General features: G+C 47.9%; 1 protein-coding gene across 1 annotated transcript in view; it reads left to right on the top strand.

Moving 5' to 3' along the window:
* The first annotated feature begins 209 nt into the window (after positions 1-209).
* The window catches only part of CALM1 (calmodulin 1), a 59,520-nt gene continuing 38,704 nt past the window's right edge, over positions 210-21,025 (top strand). Inside the window, exon 1 of the mRNA XM_086937671.1 lies at positions 210-354. Coding sequence (XP_086793797.1) covers positions 352-354 — 3 coding nt within the window. The 5' untranslated portion in view covers positions 210-351. The remainder of the gene's footprint in view (positions 355-21,025) is intronic.

Raw genomic sequence — 21,025 nt, 5'->3', positions numbered from 1 at the left:
GTTCCGCAGTACCGAGGAGGAGGGTTAGCGCGTGGCTTCGCCAACAGATACGGCACGAGGGCGGGGCGGGGAGCCTTTCGCTACGTCACTATTAGAGTGAGAGGTGGGTGGGATATGCGACACCGAAAGAAGGTCCAGGTTGGGTTGGAAAAACTATTGGCGGAGGGATACCATGGTATAATAGGGTGGCCGCGCAGCCTGACGCTTCCGAGCACTCAGTGGAGCCGCTTCAGCTTGGAAGGTCGTTGCTTCGTGCGGACAGCAGAGCCGGCCGCCCTCTCTCAAAACCCATACTCTAAGGGCCAGGTTACATCTGTTCACCGAAACCTACACAACCCTTTCGCAACCAAAATGGTAGGTAAACTGTGTGGATTGATACTCTGATGCAGGGTGCCTTTGCGCGTGCGACCCCGTTACCTTTATTTAACCTGTGGAGCAGTGGTTGTGCAAAACCGTCTCAAGTTTTTTGAGGTCCGACTTCGTGTGTCTGTGGTGAGGATGGATTCCCTTTCGAAAGATCACATAACAAGTATCTTGCAAATTAAGAAAAATCCGACCTTCCCCGACGCATCAAATAGTTGTTGGCTTCTACGATCCTTCAGGTTTTAGTTTGCGTATGCCATACGAATGTAACGCTCATGAATAATCCGCACTGGATGTGTGTTCTTAGGTGACGAAGAAACCAATGCATTTTATGCTGTGTCGAAAACTGTTGTATTTGTCAACATTCCATTCGAATTGATGGCCTGCGGATGTCTGTCTTGGAAATAACGTATTTTGTAGTGGTGTATGTGTGTGTGTGTGTGTGTGTGTGTGTGTATAATATATATATATATATATTTTTTTTGGGCGACTGGAATTTGTTCAATTGCATATTTCTAAATGGGCTTGCTTTGTGTTCGCTTCAAATGGTGATGTTTCCCATCTGCCTCCTTCATAATGTACTCCTCGGGTTGATGATTAAATTGTAAACCACCTGTCTACTTGCTTTCTTTATTATGTGTTTTTTTTAAATAAAATAATGTAGCAGTCTTTTGAATTAACGGGGTATAGATGATTCGCATGTGTCCCTGTTGAAAAGGGTGGGCTCTTATAATTACTGGTTCATTGCACCAGGCGACCCGATCCCATCGTTTGTTTTTGTACATACTCTTCCTTCGAATCGTTTATTTTTGTGGCCGTAGTTTTCGTGGTAGTTTTCTGAATGTTTCCTAATTAAAAGTATTGTTTGATGTAGAAGAGACCTGACATATGCTAGAGGTCTCAATCGTGATGTTATTGGGTGGCACGTTACTTTTTTCGCAGCAGTACACCGTATTTCTGCTAGAAAACTGCGTGTCTTCTCGGCGATTTTAGGATAGACCCAAACCCAGCTTGACATGAAAGTGCCACCCAGACTCCCGTCCATCTTCCATTTTTCTATGCTCTGTACGATGAATGATAGAATTTAAAGCTACCTGCATTACGTTAGTCGCGCATTCAGACGCGACCTGTTAACCAGTAGTGTTTGATGCATGGCCTAGTCTATTTATAAGCGTTCCCAAGGAAACAGTGGCGCAGGGCGTGTGATCTTGGGCGAGTCACCCAGTTTTGTAATGAGAAAACGGCATTCAAATCACTAGACCCGATTCGCATAATTGTGTCGGGTCTGGATCGCCCTCTAGCGGCAGTGGATGTTTTGCAGCTTCTGCACTCGGTGATGGGCTATACTGTGACCTCGGATGCCCCCCTCGGAATTTTCGTTTTGCGGATTTGCAACGCTTGGACTTGTATTCTTTGCAACAGTCGAAGTGGTGGTTCGTGTTCTTACTGTCTCGTCATCCTAGCCCCAAAGCAGGAATGGTTCTAGCATAATTACCGAGTTGGGGAAACCGTGCGGCGTAAAGTGACATGCCTTCTTTTTATGGAAACAAGACCAAAGTGGTCTGCTTGCAGGGCTAGTGTGCCACCGCTCAATATTGCTTCGCCCTATATGGAAAGTAGTGGGCCATAAGCTCGTGAAGTACCTGTTTGCACCACGATCTGCAGCTGGATTACCCTCTTCGCCGTGTTGTAACCACCCTGGAGTTTTGTTGACTGGCTTTCGGACTACACAATTATACAGATTTACAAGATCAGCTATAAAGTTAATCGTCGATTTTCGTCGTGTTTTCACACGCAGCGAACTAACACAATTTTGCGGCGTTTGAAAGTGTTGGTTTTCTAGTAAACCTCTCGGCATATAGATACTGTCACTTTTTCGAGAAAGTGGTAAAAGGTACGCAAGATTACTCAATCCACGTGGTTGCAATAGAATAGCAAAACGACACCTATTTACCCGGGCGTAGTTCTCGTTCATGGAGTCGCTGTGAAGCACATAATTGAGTAGCAGTGGAGTGTTAGGAGGAAGCGACAGAGGTGTGTGATGTGGTTTCCGCTGTTTTAGATGTTTGAACTGCAATTACAGATCTGGTTACAACACATATATTTATTGCAACCTGTATCGAGTTTAGCTTGGATAAAAAACAATGCTGCTCCAGTGCGTTGACATGTTAAGTAAATGCCAACGATCCAAAGCAATTATTAGGTGTGACCTGGGAGAGGTAATCTTTGCCTGACATTGTGCCACACATGTAACCTACGAACAACACTCGAAACTCGTAATTTCATATTGGTCCCTAAGTATGTCTGAAAAGGCCTCTCAATGACAAGGACGTCGACTCCCTTTACACGTCTAGTCTATCATTTGCTGGCTTTTTTTTTTCTTTCATGCTTCCTCCGATTTGTCGCTGTTTTTTTTTTTTTCTTCTTATCTATATCTCCAACCTGCGTAATTTGTCTCCTACCCTGGGTCAGAGCCTTGTTATGAATATGTCTGCTCCCAAAAGTGAGTGCAGGAACGCATCACCTGGACTCACTAGCACAATTTAACGAATTGTCAAATGGCGGCCAGTAACTCTATGGGGCATTGCGCGATTTGGGGTTAGGGTTTGGTATGGGTTAATCAAAGCTGTTTTGTAGACCCAAGCCTGCAGATCTAGTATCGGAAGGGTACGAACTGTGGCAACATAGGGCGTTGAAACTTTAGGTTAAATGCTGAGGTTTAATAAGAATTGCATTTTAATCTCCAACTCGTTATTAGGGCATCACTTAATGTTGCCTAGTTAAGGGAGCAGGATTTTCAGCCGAATTGGGGGGAGGGGGGGCGCATTCTGAAAATAGGGAAGAAATTAAACCTGTTTACTTTTATATAATGGGCAGCTGTCAATGTGGCACCATTGCGTTTGCTTGGAACTGGCTACAGCATATGAGTAGTTGGTAGGCTTGAGCTGTTTTGACCATCATTCTAGTGCAACAAACGTGGACAGGCACGCTGTGAGAATATTGCATGACTCTGTTGTGAAAAAGCAGTCCTTTGTGTTGCTGTGTTCTAAATCCGAGGATGGTAGAAGCGTGCAATATCTCACATGGGAATCGAGGTGGTCCGTGCAGCACTGGTTAATTTATGAAGTGGTCGCCGTGCGAAGCCAGGTTTTTAGGGGCTCTGCAATGTTAAGCTGTCTCATAACTTCATGTCTTTTTGAAAAACGCAATTCTGCCGTTAGAGCCCCGAAAAAGCTACCTCGTAGGTGAGATTTGTGGAAAGGAGAAATTGTGGCTCCTGTTGAGGCTGGGATTTTGCACATGGGCTTCTCCTTGGCCTTTATGTATGCATTTTAGCCTATAGTAACCCTGGTCCTGATCATTTTGTAGAATGCAAAAACCTAATGAGTGTCATGAGCCATGGTGGGTTGTGTGGGAGGCAGGGGTGTAATGGAGAACTCTTGGTAGTAGTACCAACTGTGTGCAGAAAGGGGTAGATGGAATCTCCTTCCAGCAGGTGTAGTGGTTGAGACTCTGTAGCATAACTGTAAGTCTTACGAGTGGCGATTCAAGGTTGAAATGCTCATGATTATGGTCGGAGACCAGATGGTCTTGATTTTCCTCATAAGCTGTCAATATTGTTTGGTTTTAGGTGGGCTGGCATGGCTGGTTGCCAAGCTGCTTATCCATAAGCAATACACTTAAATGGTATAACCACAATGTGTTGCAACTTTCATCTAGTATAAGGCTGATGGTTTATGGAAGTTCTCCATGTAGTGCTGTCGATTAAGGATTGTCTGCTAATCATAACATATCTATTTATTACACATAAAGTGTCTGAAATACTCATACGTGGTTCTAATTTTAATTGTGACCGCCACATTGTGTGGTACTTGTTAATGCATGTAAATGACATTGATCATATTCACTTTGAACCAGTATATTTCTAGAAACTGGTCCATTTTCTGCAACAAACCTGGCATTAGAAGCACAGATAGTAACTGTGACTGACAGAACTGTCAGCCAGTCCCCAACCGAGTGTCCTATGTTAGTTAGTTCAACGAATTTTGAGTATTCTATCATCCGAGAGTCTTAGTTGCAAATATTCTTTCATATTCACCCCTAAGCTGCTTCGTCCACATTAACAATTCATCCTAAAGAGATGCAGTTGACCTCTAAGTTCTCCCCTCTCCTCCTATATGGAGTGCTAATCTCTGCCCTGAAAAACACATTTGCCTTCCAACCACCCCCATTTTTGGGTATTGCTCAGATTTCCAATACGTTGTTATACTACGTTTAGTTAGTAACAGTAGGTCGTCTGGGAATTCCGTTGCAAACTTCACCTTAGAGGGTCTGGGGTACATACCAATCGAGCAGGCTTACATAGTAGTAATCTTGGGTTTGCCGGTGACCTGAGAGCATGGTCTGCACTGTATTCCAAAACTCAAGTTTGGGATAAGCTCACGTGACGTGGTGGAAGTCAGACTGAGCTCCTGGGTACATGTGCTCAGTTTTTTTGTGGCGTGAGGCCGAATGCTGAATTGTATGAATTCGAAACGGATGTTTTCAGAGGCCTTTTTGGGGATGTTCTATGGCCGCTGCCATTTTTTTTATCGCTTTGCGCTCTCATTGCAATGGCACCCCAGTGCCCCGAGAGTGTTTCTGTGTTGCCTTGTAGATAGCTACACTATCCTCGTAAGGCATAAATATTAATGTTGGTGATGCTGCAATAATCTCACGACAGAAGGTGTCTTTAAATCATGTTTTTATATCATTGGCTCAGGAAAAGTACATTTAAATGAAATTTGTTTGAAATGACAATCACGCATGCTAGTTATTACGACTGTCTACGTCTATGAATTCTGTACATTGGTGCTGAAGCAAATATTTTTTTTCCTTTTTTTAACACTAGTGCTAAAATGAATCTGCTTTCATGATTAACTTAAATATAGTTGTAGTAGGCCCATATACTCTTCTAACTGCACTACACCGACCTCATGTTTGTGGCACTGATTCCAACGTTTTCCTAGTAGGTTTTCCAAGGAACAAGACTTTTTCCAGAAGCTGTGCAGCATCAGTTAAAAAAGACAAAAACACTATTGCCGCCGCTACGGTTGCGTCACTTCGTAGGACGCTGACTCTTTTAAAAATTATTTTGCTTGATCCAGGATGAATGGGTAAAGGAGTAGCATGAATACCCTCTTAGGTAAGGGACGAGGACAGTGGACTAGAAGGTGGATGAGAAAAAAGCAAGCATAGTAGGGGAGCAAGAGTGACACAGCAGCACTGAGTTGGAAGGAGAAGCACATGGGGTAGAAAGCAACATGGTGGTAGGCAGGGAGAAGTAGATGAGAGAGAGAACTGAAACACACATGCACTCTCCTGGAGTCCTTAACCAGAACAAGCCATTCAATATTACAATCCACACAATTAAATGGATGACAAAGAGGCTATGCTTCAGGGGAGGAACACATTCAAGATGGGACAAGAGAGCCATCCAGTAAGAAGCAAGCAAATTTGGCAACCGAGCCAATCAATGGCCAGGCTATAAGCCCACTGAGCTATTTTAAACCATTAACAGATTCCTAGTGCTGTCTAGCGTACAAGACCTAACATATAACCTGTAAGAATTTCTTGCACAGCAGACCAATTATCTAGTAAAGTGTTAACAGCAATTTGTTCAGTTCTGGAGGGCATGAACAGTGTGCTTCTTAGTCAAGAGCTTTATAGAAGTCTGAGTCGCAAACTCACCCACATGTTCCAACCTCCATTTATTTTATTCTGCTTTGCTTCCTTCATACCCATGCCATCTTAGATGGGGGACCCCTGTTCCTTTAAATACTCCTTTTCAATCTGCCTGGTCACTTCTCCCTATGGCACAATAGAACCCGGAACTAAACAAAACCTTTTATTTCCTGGTGGTGGGTAGTCCTCCTAGGGGGTGTGACGCTTTTTTTAAAGTACACTCCTGTGGAATTTCCTAGTGGCTTCTGGAGGACCCGTCCTTTTTGGGATGAGGAGAGTTGATTTAGTGTTGAAAGCTAAACGTGTGCTTCCTGGTGGGGGACCTAAGTAAATTTGCGTTATTCTAACTTTGAATGCAAGTGGCAGAATGGCCTACAGAAACTTTAAACCTATGTAATGCTTGCCCAGTTGTGGTGCTGTCTGGGTGTGTATGGTAGGCAGGAATATTGTGGTATGTGGTTCAATTATGAAAGTTGATCTTGATACACTGGTTTAATGGGCTGTTTATAATCTGGTTAAACTACGGTTGACACTAAATCATGGTATTTCCATGTCCATAAAAACATGGCAATGGTTATACTGGATCCCAGTTTTCTTTTTGATTTGTTTCCACCGCACAAAAATGTGGTACACAAAATTACAATAAATGTTCACTGGAAATCGTTCAACTCGTGCAATCTTTGATGCGACTTAGCAGAGTTTGTAAATGGACAGGGAGAAGATGACACATTATTATTGCATTTTTTTTTGTTTCTTACTGTAGCTATGAGTAAAGCAATTTGAAGTCTGCTTCTGCAGTGTTACTGTGCCCAGACTTCATTGTATGCGTCACTTGAGCTGTACTTTAAATTTCTTGTAGATTAACTTTGCTAGGACATATCGAAGGATGTCTTGAGGTATTTTCTGTCCAAAAGCTAATGTGTTGCTCAGTAACTGCTCACAAGTTGGCTTAATGAGTAAAATACATGTGAACTTCTTAGCCGCAGGTTTGAATTCCAGAAAGGCCAACACCACCTTTCATTTATCTGTCACTGAATGGACTTATCTAAATTGAAAATTGAATATATATATATATATATATATATATACACATTCCAACTCTAGCTTCAAAAATAAAATTTTCTTCGTCCGCATAGCTTTACAGTCATTAACATTTCATGTCTCTTGGGCCATTATTCCCATTCCCCGAGGGAGATGGTTGCGCACGTGCTGCCACAAATCCCAGAGAAGGCCCAGGCTGCCCTCTCCCAAGCTGTTGCAGACTGGAGAGATGCATCAAAGTTTAGTATACGCTGTGGCCTTGACACAACAGACTCGCTGAGCAGAGTGATTTTCTCAACTATGGCTGTTAAGTGACACGCCTGGTTGTGAATATCTGGTTTCTCTGGGGATGTCCAAGCCAACCTGATAGACATGCCCTTTGATGGCTCATCTCTTTGGAGATGGGGTGGATACAGTGCTAGAGCGCTTCAAGTAGTTGCGGGCTACAGCCAAATCCTTGGACCTCGGTCATCCCCTCCTCCGCCTCCCATTAAAAGAAACGGAATGGGCTTCAGCCCTAACCTAGCCAGAGGATTGCAAGTTTTGGAGCCTCCATGTGGGCGCAGCTCGTCCTGATCCCCTATTGGGTTGGGTGACAAATGTCAAGCCACAAACTTACCCACACCCCTCCAGACCCTCCTAGTCCAATACTCCTAGATCATGGGTGCCCAGTTGGTGGCAGGATACACCATCCCCTGCATCACTGGCTGGACATCACCCCGGACAGGTGGGTTCTACAGATAGTCTAAAGGGGCTACTCCCTCTACGTCGAGACTACTAATCCATGCCTCCTACATAGGATTGGCTGATGGAGGATCACCTAGCTTTACTATGAGAAGAAGTCATCACTCTCTTGGCCAAGGGAGCCATACAGTTCTTGTGCCAGAAGTAGGCTGTGGTTGCTTTCCTGCTACTTTCTGGTCCCCAAAAGGGATGGAGGACTTAGTCATATCTTCGACCTCTGAACCCTCAACTACTTTCTCAGAAAAGAGAAGTTCAAGATGATCCCTCTGGCTCTTTCTACCTTGTGCCCATTAGACTGTATGGTAGCTCTAAACTTGCAGGACCCTTACTTCCACATCCAGTCCTATCTGCCCATCGTTGCTACCTGTGGTTTTACAATGGACCACAAGCACTCTGTTCTCCGTGCTCCCCTTCAGATTTACCAGTGCCCCTCTGTTGTTCACCAAGGTGATGGCAGTGGTCGCAGCTCATCTACTTTGATAAGGGGTTCCAGTGTTGTACATTCTCCTCTTACTCCCCAGAACTGGCTATTGAAGGAGGGCTCACCCCAGGCAGTCATCTCCCACCTCCAACCGTCTGCATCTGCTGGGGTTCACTATCAATGTGCCCAAGTCGCACCTGACTCCTTCCCAGCCGCACCCTGTCATTGAAGCTGTTCTGGACACAGTGCAGTTTCAGGCCTATTGACCGACAGCAAGTCCTGGATATTCACCTCTATCTTGGATTTTGGTGAGACTGATTATGAGGTTGCTGAGTCTCATGGCATCCTACTATTGAATCATGGCAGATGGCATATGCGGGCTCTGCAGTGGGATTTTAAGTTAGTCACTGACTTGATCCAGATCTCGGAGGGAACTGTGCGAGATCTGGAGTAGTGGCTAACAAACTGCAAATGAATCACACGGACACCTCTCCCTCCCCCAACCAGATCTCACAGTAGTGACTGACATGTCATTCCTGGGATCGGCGGCTGTATAGGGGAGCTGGAGATCAGAGGACTGGTCTCTGGCGGAAGCCGTGCTCCACATCAACCTGTTGGATCTCCAAGCGATCTGATTGGCACCGAAAGCCTTCTTACCATCCCTCAAGGGAAGGCTCGTTCAGGTGTCTACATACAACACCACCGCTATGTGGTACTGCAACAAACTGGGCGGGGTGGAGTTGTGGAAATTCTGTTGAGGCTCTGCGCCACTCGGCTGGAACAACACATATCCCTGGTGGTTCAGCACCTGGCCGGATCCTTGAACGCCAGGCCGGACAAAGTCCGCTGTCTGTGACTGGTGGATCACGAGTGGCGTCCATCTGGAGGTGGCGCAGAGACTTTCAGCTGTGGGGGAGATCCTTGGTTATATCTGTTCGCCTCTGTCAAGCACATGATTTCAGTTTAACGCGTTGGCGTTTCCAAGATTACTCTCGCTCGCTAACCCTTTTCGTCTCGAGTGGAGCTCAGGCCTTCTTTCTGCCCATACCACTGCTGACCAGTGTGCTCAAGACATTAGGAGCAACCGGGCCCAAGTCATTCTTGTGACTAGACTGGGCACTCAGAGTTTGGTATCCCATGCTTCTGTTAATGAGCATCAATACTCCGTTCAGGCTGCCCCTTTGGGAGGATCTTCTGTTGCAGCAGCAGAGAAAGGTCTTTCACTCAAACCTGTAAACCCGCCTCCGTGCGCGGGGATTGAGTGGCGACAGTTGACAGAATTTGACCGTCCTCTCGAAGTGTGCAAAGTTATTTGACAGCCTCTACTAAATCGGTATACTACTTCCGATAGCTAACTTTTTGTAAATATTTTACAGAATGGTCTATCGGCCCTTTGTCTGCTCCCTATCTGACATTCTCCTTTTCATCCGGTCTGTTGCCCAGCAGTGTTATGCTCTGGGCACACAAGGGTTACGTATTGGCCCTTTCTACTTTTCGATGGTGGCTAGACCAACCGTTATTATTAAAGTCCCCTATTGTACATATATTTTTGAAGGGGCTTACCCATTTGTTTCCCCCTTCACCTTTTCATCATGCCTCGGTGGGACCTTTACTTGGTCCTCACTTACCTGATGTGCACCATTCGAGCCACTGCAGAATTTCCCCCTCTGGCTGGTCACCATTAAGACTGCCTTTTTAGTGGCAATAATTTCTGTCAGGAGGATGAGCAAGATGCATGCACTCCTTTTATTGGCCTCCTTACCCGGCCACCTTCCCAGACAAGGTAGTGCCTCTTTTTTTGCCTAAAGCATTGACACCTTTTCACCTTGCCCACCTTCTATGCCCGCCATATTCTTCTAAGGAAGAAAAACTTCTCCACCGCCTGGCCCCCAAAAGAGCGTTATTCTACCTATACTGCACTAAAGAGTTCCAGGTGGGCGATCAAATCTTTGTTTGGTACTTTGGAGCAAAGTAGAGACGTGCTGTACAGAAGAGAACCCTCTCCCAATGGGTCATTATCTACATTAAGCTCTGTTAGTCCTGGCAAAGAAGCAGCCTCCAGAAGGCCGAAAATCTCATTCCATCAGGGCTAAGACAGCCACCACATCTTTCCAGCGTGGTGTCTTAGTTTCTGACATCTGCCATGAAGCTAAGTGGGCATCCCTGCACATGTTGCCAAGCATTATTTCCTGAACAATCAATTACGTAGGGAAGGGTCCATTTTGGCTTTTCGGTCCTGGGCTAAACTTTTCCGCAGGCCCTCCGAGGATGGAATTGCTTGGGTATCTTTTACAGGTAAAGAATCCATGGCTAGATGTATCTATCAGATGGACCAGTTACTTACCTTTTGGTAACACTTTTTTTGGTAGAGACCTGATCTAGCCGTAGATTCCTTACCGACTCGCCTATCCTCCCTGCACTGCGGATACTTTACTTCTGTCAGGGCTGTTCCCCTTCAGGGCCCTAGTTGTATAAACACATCACTGTCAGTCAACTTCGTGGCTCTGCGCTTCTTGTGTGGAAAGACGCGAAAAGTACTGATGTCGGCGTGCCCAAGTTGCGCCTATATTAAAGATGCGGACGTCACGATGACGGATATGCTGTTACGCTGAGCCAATCGACGCCTGCTCAAGATATCTTCCGTGTCCAGTCTGACGCCTGGGAAGTTCACAGGTAAGGAATCTGCAGCCAGATCATGTCTCTACCATATAAGGCGTTACCTAAGGGGAAGTAATTTGTTTGTCAAATTTCCATTGGTGTAGTCTGTCCCCTTTTTTAGGTCGCTCCTTAGCCAGTGCGGACATCAGGAAAAGCTACCATGGCCTGGCCTAGAGTTTGCGGTTACACGCGTGCTTGCGAAAAGAGGCGCCATCTGGCTTTCCTCTCTCGTCAATAATAACAACAAATGGTTCATACGGGTGCCACGTATTTCTTTCAATATCTAAATGACATGTATGACATTTGATTAACACTTTAACAGTTAAGGCATTTCCATAAAAAGATTCTTTATGAATTTCAGTTTCTAAAGAAACAGAATCCAAGCCATCTATATATTCATAATATGTTTTATGAATTGTAGTCATTCATGTATACTTCAATTATACAATTTACAAAAGAGGCTGAAAAGTGAATGAACAGTGCAAAGTGACAAAGTGCTCACGGCGCAAGTGTAATCAACAATTTATACAAGTGATGTGTAAAAAGGGGACGCTTTTAACAGGGCTTATATTGTATGATATCCAACTGTATATCGCCTTAATCAATATTCAATACAGCGATTTGTTACTATAGGTCCAGTATGCTATATGTCGACGTTTCGACCCTCTGAAAGCGCCCTTTCGGCGTCACGGCGGGTCTTCCTCAGGACTGTGTTGGACGGGGGGAACACACATATACCTTTATGCCCAGCCGGGCATCTGGGGGTTAGGAACTGAAGAGATCAACTCTGTCGGTGTGACAGCAACTTCTGTCGCCGACGGTAACTTCAACAGGATGGTGGGTTCAATGGGTCAAAAGATCGATCCTTTCTCAATTCCAATCCGGTGTGCTAAACCAATTTATGGTATAGTCCATAGGTAGTATCCCATCCAAATTGGGAATCCTAGGCTTGAACGCCCACAGCACTCTCTCAACTATATGTGGCGTTAATGATACAGCGTTCCGAATTATTATTCTTCCTTTACGGCGTTGCTCCTCGCGTGGACTAAATCATAAGGGATACTGGGTTAACCCCATTGGTTAAAAAGATAATTTCCTCTCGTCAGCAGCGCGTGCTCTCTGCTCTCACTACCCTTCTTCCCCTCCCTCCTCGTTAGTCACCAGGCTACAGCTTGTTCTCTAGTGCGCTAATCACTTTCATTTGCATGCTCTCACAACCCCTCCCTGCCCGCGTACACGCTGCTTGTTATCCCTTTTGGAGCGGTGTTCCTTTACTTTTAGGACCAATTTGAGTACTTTAGTGAGGGGTTTCTATTTTTATCACTTGCTTTATCCATCCCACATTTACTTTCAACTCTGTATGACAAACTCTGTTCTTTAATTGTGTTCTAACTCTATCCGAACGTCTCCTTTTCATGCTCCTTCAATTGCATAACCATTTTCAGAACAGTCTTACTGTTTCCTCACCAGCATTTTAGTTTTCTATAGCGCGAACTCTACCCGAAGGTATTGGAGCTATTTACTTGACCCCCAGTTACATTACACGAGGAAAGATTCATGTGTTTGTAGGCACTGGGAGATTACTTGATTATTAAGCGATTCACCCAGAATCACAACCTAATGAGTCGACACAGATGGGGCGTGGCTTGGCGCGCAATGGTGACGGACGTGGAAGGGTAGAGCTCCGATCAGAGCTCCCCTACCCGTGGCCGATTCTCCATTTCCCACATCCTGTTTGAGCTGCAGCTACGAGTGGACCCGGAGATGACCCTCACCCACCCATCATCCAAACCTGAGGCTGTTTGCTTACCTGGGCCCGCCCCGGCGTTAACGGAGTGACAGTGGCCCTGCTGGGCGAGACTGGCCCAGTGTCCCTGGCTACGCGAGGCCAGGGCCTCAGCAGGAGCACCAGGCCCAGTGTCGTGGCCTACCCAACACACTGCAGTGACGTCTGACGAGCAAGGGCCGGGTGACCCCCCTCGCCCCTGGAGCTGAACTACTGCAGCGGCCCCCCCTGTACGAGCACACGCTCACCTGCTCGCATCACGGCGAGGAACTGCAATGCCACTGGAGCGGTGAGGCGCCTAAACGCAGCGGACGCCGGCGGCGCAGCGCCGCGCTTCAAGGGGGGGGGGGGGGGGGTCCTGCATCTACGGCGACATCAGGCGGACCGCGCTGGGATCTCACCCCGGCGGAATCACCGTGCACACGCTCTGCAATACCGGAGGGGAGTGCACCGATCCTTAGACACCTGCAGGACCCACACTGGGGGGCGAGGACCTGATTGCCCCCAAGCTGCAAATCCACATGGCCAACCCCAAAGGCAGAGAGGGGCTACGAGCGGAGAGCCAGCCACACTGAGTGTTGCCAGCGAGGGCGGACCCTGTATGGTGAGGTGCCTGGGCTCATGAGGGACGAACTGCTGGGAGGCGACGACTACCGATGGCTCACTGGCACATAACCACTGCTGCAACACGCTGGAGCCTGGAGAGGGGTGTCCTCCCTTGCCATTCTCCAGTGCGGCAACACTGACTGTTGAGACTCCCGCACCCCTTGCTCACTCGCAGCGACCACGGACCACGGGGAAGGACAGAGAGACAAGATTGCCCCCTTAGATGTTAGGAGAGGCGCGGTATGTCATCCTTGTTTATTTTCCGCCTGCATGAGTTGTTTACATATGGTTTCATTCTATTATATTTTGTTTGCCATTGTGTAATATGTGGATCTCCATGGAGTTCCAAAATCATATTTAAATAAAAAAAATTGAAAATAGGAGAGGCGGGCCTTTACCTTGAGACAGGCTCCCATGAGAGCGCACAGTAAGCTGCACCAGGTGAACTGCGCCACCCGCCGCTAACCAGCAATACTACCACACCTGATGTGCACCCCTCCCACCTGCCCTGCCAACTTGCACTTATCCATGCGGGTACTGCTACTAGCCATGATGCCCGCGGGGCAGGACTGAGTGGACGCCCCACCGACGCTCCTGTTGGGACTGCGATGAGCCCTGCCTATCACCTGGGGGCTGAGGCCTTGGTGAACTACCTACACCCACGCCGCCGTCGCGACCTACCCTCAGGAACTGCCTTGCCTATCACATGAGGACTGAAATCTTGGTGCCCTACCTGCGCTGCCGCTGCAACCTACCCTCTGGATTTTTCCCCCCCATTGAGCGCTGTGGACGCTCTCACACACCACCTTGCCCATGTCTGGGGGGAGGTGAAGACCCACACTGGGACCGGTGGCACATCCATAAAAGGGAAACCAGTCAAGTCCCCGCCCAAGATGGATTCTGACCACGTGACTTCAAATCTGGCTGTAATGGAACGCCTGGAAGAATCCCTTCAACAGACTCGTACCTCCCTAGAAACGAAGATTGACAGTGTGGCGATAGACCTGACCCATCTCAAGGCTGACAACAAGTAACTGCAGGACCGCACCACAACATTGGAGGGAGCGGTGGCTGATCTAGAGCCCCGGGTGAGTCAAGCGGACAAGCACGTGCATGACCTCAACGGGGTCGAATTCCTGGAGGAGCGAGCTGAAGACGCGGAAGGGCGGGCATGAAGAAACTAGACTGGTCGGCATACCGGAGAAATGGGAAGGGACCGACCCCACGAGACATGTGGAAGACTGGCTGAGAGGCTTCCTGCCGCTCTATCGCCATATTTTGTAGTGGAACGTGCGCACCGTGTGCCAACTCTTTCCCCCCCCCCCCCCCCCCCCCCCCTTCCCCGGGCTCTAACCCCAGGCCGCTGATTCTTCGCGTCCTCAACTACAGGGACCGCAACACCATCCTATGCGAATCCAGGAAACTTGGCGACGTCCGGATTGACCACGCCACAGTGATGTTTTTCCCCGACTACACCGTCCAGGTGCACAGACAGACATTCCTTCCTGGCGGAGGCTGCGACAGGCGGGTCTCAAATACTCCTTTTCCTGGCTCGAATACGAGTGGTGGTGCAGGACAAGACTCACTTCTTCACCAGCCCTGAGGAGGTTGAAGCCTGGCGGGGTAGAGGAGGCGCCCCGGAGAGCACAGGGTACTACCACGATGTCGCTCTCAAGAGGATCGCGACAACGTTGCCGGCGTTAGTCGCCCACGCCTCACCGCTCTCAGACTGCGACCCGCTCCCCACCGGCGGACCTGGTCTTGCAGGAACAACAAGACTCACTGCGCAGAGTCACGGAAATCAGCGGCTCTCCGGCACCTTCCTCTGCTCCGAATGCTAGCCCATGCGTGTTTCCCAGTGACGACAAAGCCATCTACGGACTGCCGGATTCTCCAGTCCGCAGACCTCCCTGACATCACGCCACAGGCAGATCTACTCGTCTGAGGAGGGCCCCCAGGACTTCCCGTCTCGACACACGGCCGCAGCTGCCAAGCCTGCACTCTCCTTGCTCGCCTTTGGGTGAGTGATGTTTGGCAGCGAGGGGGACTCCCCTTGCTCCACAGGCAATAGCGACGATGAGACTTAGTGAGTAACTTCTTACAGACAATACTCACACTTGTCATGTGTCATTGCGACACTCCTCTCCTTGCTGTGGTCGCAGATACCATGGCGGCCCCTGTCCGGACTCTGCCGGAGGTGTGTGCCCGTACACGAACTCTCCTAACTTTTGTATCAGACAGACATTCTCCCTTTGCATTAGGTGGGCTGATACCCGGCGATGCCTGTTAGCTGTGGCATTCTTTCCACGGCCCGAGGTGGGACGTTACCCCCTTTGTGAACAATACTGTTGTATTGCTCTTTGTGCCAACTGCTTAACACCCCCTAGAACTATATAGTTTATTTAACTCACTTGAGTGTTTGGACGGCGGCATGTTAGACGACCGACCATTTGGCATTTTTTATTGTATTGCCCTTTCTTGGAGCTTTGTGTTCTTTCTTCTTTCATCCCCTTGCGACTGTATGGGTCACTTGTTATCACACTTGCAGCTCTGTTTTGGCGGGGGTGGGGGGGGGCAGCGAATAGGGAGCCGGGAGCCAATGTTGGAATTGGGACTTACCTAGACGACGACCATGACTGAGATTCAGAGGTGTACCTAGAATGTCAAGGGCATGCATACACCGTCACAGCGGTATCAGATATACTCCTATTTAAAACGACACAAGATACATATTGCGCTCTTGCAAGAAACTCACCTGAACAAAGCGGAAGTGCGTGCACTACACCGCAGATGGCGTGGGCAGTTATATGCAACGGAGTACTCCTCCTTCGCCCACGGGACCCTTCTGTGGATCCGACCTGGGACTGCCTGGGCGGTCTCTAGCGCTCATATAGACCCTGATGGTAGATATGTGGTGGTCCAGGGCAGATTGGATGGACAGTTGGTGGTACTGGCCTCCCTATACTCTCCGAACACTGATCAGGGCAGTTTCCTCACCCGACTGTCAGCGACACTGGCGACATGGCATGGTGTTCCATGGATCCTGGGGAGAGACTACAACTGCATCTTAGACGTGACACTGGACCGCTCCTCCCCACTGCACGCTGGCACACCGGCGCGATGAAAGCGCTGGTCAGCTGGGCCGCACAATGGGACCTGCACGACGCATGGCGGGCACATAACCCCAACACACGAATCTATTCCTATTACTCGGGCGCACATGATATACATGTATGCTTAGATACATGATATCCGCTGACCTCCTTCCCCCTCGTCACTGACACACGATACATGGGCCTCACACACTCAGATCATAACCCACACGTCCTGGCCATAGCTTGGGAACACCCGACCCACCTATCCCTACATGGCGGCTACAACCGGCCCTCTTGCTAGATGCGGCCTTCCGAGATTCCCTTATGACTCACCTATCCCTACATGGCGGCTACAACCGGCCCTCTTGCTAGATGCGGCCTTCCAAGATTCCCTTATGACTCACCTATCCCTACATGGCGGCTACAACCGGCCCTCTTGCTAGATGCGGCCTTCCGAGATTCCCTTATGACTCAAACCGCGCAATATTTTTAAGATAACTCTGACATGGCGTCCTCTCCCCAGATCGAATGGGACGTCGTGATTAAGGGACACTGCTTGGGCAGACAGGGACACATGCAGAGGCAGCTAGAGGGGGACGTAACTCTACTGGAAACCGACCTGCTCCGACGGGAACAAGACTCTATCGGCGCTAGCGACCCACTGACGGAAGCGCAAATGGAGCACTCGCGCCTCTTAGACCGCCTTCGTAACCTTAAGTTCGAGGCATATGGGCTGCAGATGGTACATTATGAATAGATCGCCATCTGGTGTTGGGCTCGGATGATTGCACTTTGTTTTTCTCTTGGAGAGTCTTTTGTATCTTGGTGACTCCTCCCTTAGTTGGTAGTGCGCATGGGCATCGGCTCCATCCTTAGATTGTTTTTTTCCGCCATCGGGTTCGGATGAGGATCGAGACGCTCCAGATCAACTTCATGAGAAAGTGATTTATCGGCGCGTATTCCCTTTCCAATTCGACTGTATTGTTATCGAACGCGTTTCATTTCCATTCCGACGCGTTGCAAATTCAAAATCGAAGAGAAAAACTTGGATCTACGTCGAAGAACAGGAGGCCTTTCTCGACGCAGTCAAGCCCGGAGTCCATGGAAAGGACTCCATTCAAAAAATGTCCAACGTGTGGTGCTAAGTTCCCACACAAGGACCTACACGAGGTGTGCAACCTCTGTCTATCGCCTGAACACGAATCCAGGGACTGCGAAGCCTGTGCAGCATTCTCCTCCAAGCTAACGATTAGAAATCGTCGAGCTAGAAGACACGAGGTTTCCAGAATGCAGGCGGAGGCGATCCCGGAGCTGTTCGGAGACTAGCAAATCGAGGAAGAAGAGGACCGGTCGGAAGGGGACCAGTCGGAGGTTGAAGAACTCATCGAGCAACAAACCGTGAGTGACGACGTCCCCTTACCGAAAAACCGACCCCGTGCGGTAACGACCCCGCCCTCGGGCCCGGTCAAACCGCAGAAAAAAGTTTCCGACGCCCCGCCCTCGGGCCCGGCAACGAAACTGAAACTGAAACCGAAACACTCGGACCCCCACCATGTCTGATCCGAGAAAAGGGCGACGTCGACTTCGGCACCGAGGCTACATACAAGGGAAAGCTCGGTATCGAAACATTCCATGTCGAAGCATAAGGAATATGATTTATCGTCAAGATACACTCGATACCCAGAAAGTCGGAATCGAGCAGACATTCGGTGTCAAACAACAAGATCTGACGATCGAAAACAAAAGCACCTCTCGGAACCAGGACCTTCGGTACCGATTCAGGAGCAACAGACAGATCCCAAACAAAAGATCTTGTTTATTGATCCGCAAACTGGGAAAGTGTTCACGAAGAAGAGAGAGTGAACAGTCAGAAGATAAACCTCTTCCTTCAAAAAAGAGAACAATGGGGACAAATATAACTCCTCCTGCTTCTCCTCGACCTAAAGTCACACCCTCTTCTCCTATTCCTCACAATAGGACAAATATTCCTACACCTTCCACACCAAGACCAGCTACACCTCAGTCAGATGTAGACAGTGATCTAGGGGAGGGAGAACCTCAAGGGGATGACTAAACTATCCCAGATGAGGAGGACCCATGGGAAACTATGATGTAGGGTCAGATGAGGACAACGACCCAGAGCTATATCCCTCAAAGCCTTCACCACCTGATAACACAGGTTTTGTGCAGCTCATTAATAGGGCAGCAAAATATCACAAACTAGATATGCATACAGAACCTCAAATAGAGGATTTCTTGTTAGAGACTCTACCTAATGCACAGAGAACATCAGGTACTCTTCCTATGTTGAAGGGTCTTCTTAGCCCCTTCCACACTCATGACGAGCTGGGCTCGTCATGGTGTAGCCTCCTCGTACACTGATGACGAGCCCAGCTCGTCATAAAATAAGGAAAATAGCAATTCCCAGCACAGGAGGGAAATTGCCTTAGCAGCCATGGAGTTAGTCACACAGAGGAGATATTCGAAAACCCAGTGAGAGCCAGGGTGTTAAACCCAAGAATTGATAAAAAATATAAAGCGGCTCCAAAGGACCCAATATTTATTAAAGGCCATGTACCTCTAGACTCGCTGGTGGTCTCAAACGCTCGTAAAAGAGCAAACTCATTATCTACAGGAGAGGCTCCTCCACCAGATAAAGAGTCGAAGTTAATAGATGCATCAGGCAAAAGAGTAGCATCACAGGCAGCTAATAGCTGGCGTATAGCCAATACACAAGCACTACTCGCACGCTATGACAGGGCACATTATGATGAGTTAGAGAAACTTATCACACATCTCCCCAAAGAACATCAGAAAAAGGCAGATCAATTAATACAGGAAGGTAAAATAATAACTAATACCTCCATTAAATGCGCACTAGACGCAGCAGACACTGCAGCAAGATCTATTAACACCAGTGTCATGCTAAGAAGACATGCATGGCTTAGAATCTCAGGATTCAAACAAGAAGTACAAACGGCCCTACTGAACAAACCATTTGATCAAAAGACACTGTTTGGTTTAAGCACAGACGAGACCTTAGAAAAGATGAAGAAAGATACAGAAACGGCTAAGTCAATGGGAGCATTGCAACAGCCAACACACAGAGGTTCCTTTCGTAGATCCACCTATAGAGGGGGCTCAAAGAATACAGGAACAAATCAGCAATCCACCTCTTTCACACCAACATCACCCAGAGGTAATTCAAGAGGCAGTTACAGAGGTAACAACAACAAGGGTAGAGGCCGCGGAAATAATAACAACCGCAACGCCTCAACACCAAAACAGTGACTTCATAGAACTCCCCCCAGACCACATAACACCGGTCGGGGGACGTCTATCACAGTTCCTACCTGTCTGGGAAGACATCACATCAGACAAGTGGGTGAGACAAATTATCCAACATGGTTATTGCCTAGAACTCACAGCTACCCCACCAAACATCCCCCCCCAAACAGCGTCCAATGAGTCAAGATCATCTGACATTGTTAAGAGAAGAAGTTCTAGCACTTCTACAAAAGCATGCAATAGAGAAGGTCCCAAAAGATCAACAAGGAACAGGAGTATACTCTCTATACTTCCTGATCTCCAAAAAGGACGGGTCCCTAAGACCAATATTAGACCTCAGACCTCTCAATGCTTACATAAATTCGGAGCATTTCCACATGGTCACGCTCCAACAAGTACTCCCTTTACTGAAGAAAGGGGACTTTCTTTCTACACTGGATCTAAAAGACGCTTACTTTCATATCCCAATTCACAAAGCCCACAGAAAATACCTAAGATTTGTGTTAGAAGGACAACACTATCAGTTCAAAGTCCTTCCGTTCGGTGTCACAACAGCACCAAGAGTTTTCACAAAATGTCTAGCTGTGGTGGCAGCACACCTAAGAAGACCACAAATACATGTCTTCCCATACTTGGACGATTGGCTAATAAAGGCCAAGTCAAAAGAAGAATGTCTTCACAACACACAGAAGACAATTCAATTGCTGCACCACCTAGGGTTCACGGTGAACTACAAAAAATCGCACCTGCAACCAAACCAGATTCAGCAATACCTGGGGGCTACAGTAGACACAGAAAAAGCAATAGCATACCCCAACCCAGTCAGGATACAAACAATGGTCGGGTTAATACAAAGATTTCAACCACAACACTCACTACCAGCACGAGTGTTTATGCAACTATTCAACTATTAGGCATGATGTCCTCATGCATACTGCTAATACCACATGCCAGACTTCAAATGCGTCCACTACAGGAGTGTCTAGCGACACAGTGGAATCAGGCTCAAGGTCAGATTACAGATCTGGTGTTGGTAAACGACCGGACGTACCGCTCTCTGAAGTGGTGGAACACAGAAAACCTTTCCAAGGGACGGTCGTTCCTAGAGCCAATTCCACAAGTAATAACAGCGGACGCATCGCTCTCAGGATGGGGAGCGCATATGGACAAATACACAGTGCAGGGGAAGTGGAGTGTGCAGCAAAAGAAACTGCACATCAACTACCTGGAACTATTAGCAGTGTTTCTAGCACTAAAAGCTTTCCAAATGCAAATAACAGGCAAGGCAGTCCTGATCAG

Source organism: Lissotriton vulgaris, chromosome 9 (assembly GCF_964263255.1).
Source record: "Lissotriton vulgaris chromosome 9, aLisVul1.2, whole genome shotgun sequence".
In the NCBI taxonomy this organism is placed as follows: Eukaryota; Metazoa; Chordata; class Amphibia; order Caudata; family Salamandridae; genus Lissotriton; species Lissotriton vulgaris.
The sequence above is the reverse complement of the archived record's forward strand: the minus strand, read 5'-3'. Positions and strand labels throughout refer to the sequence as shown.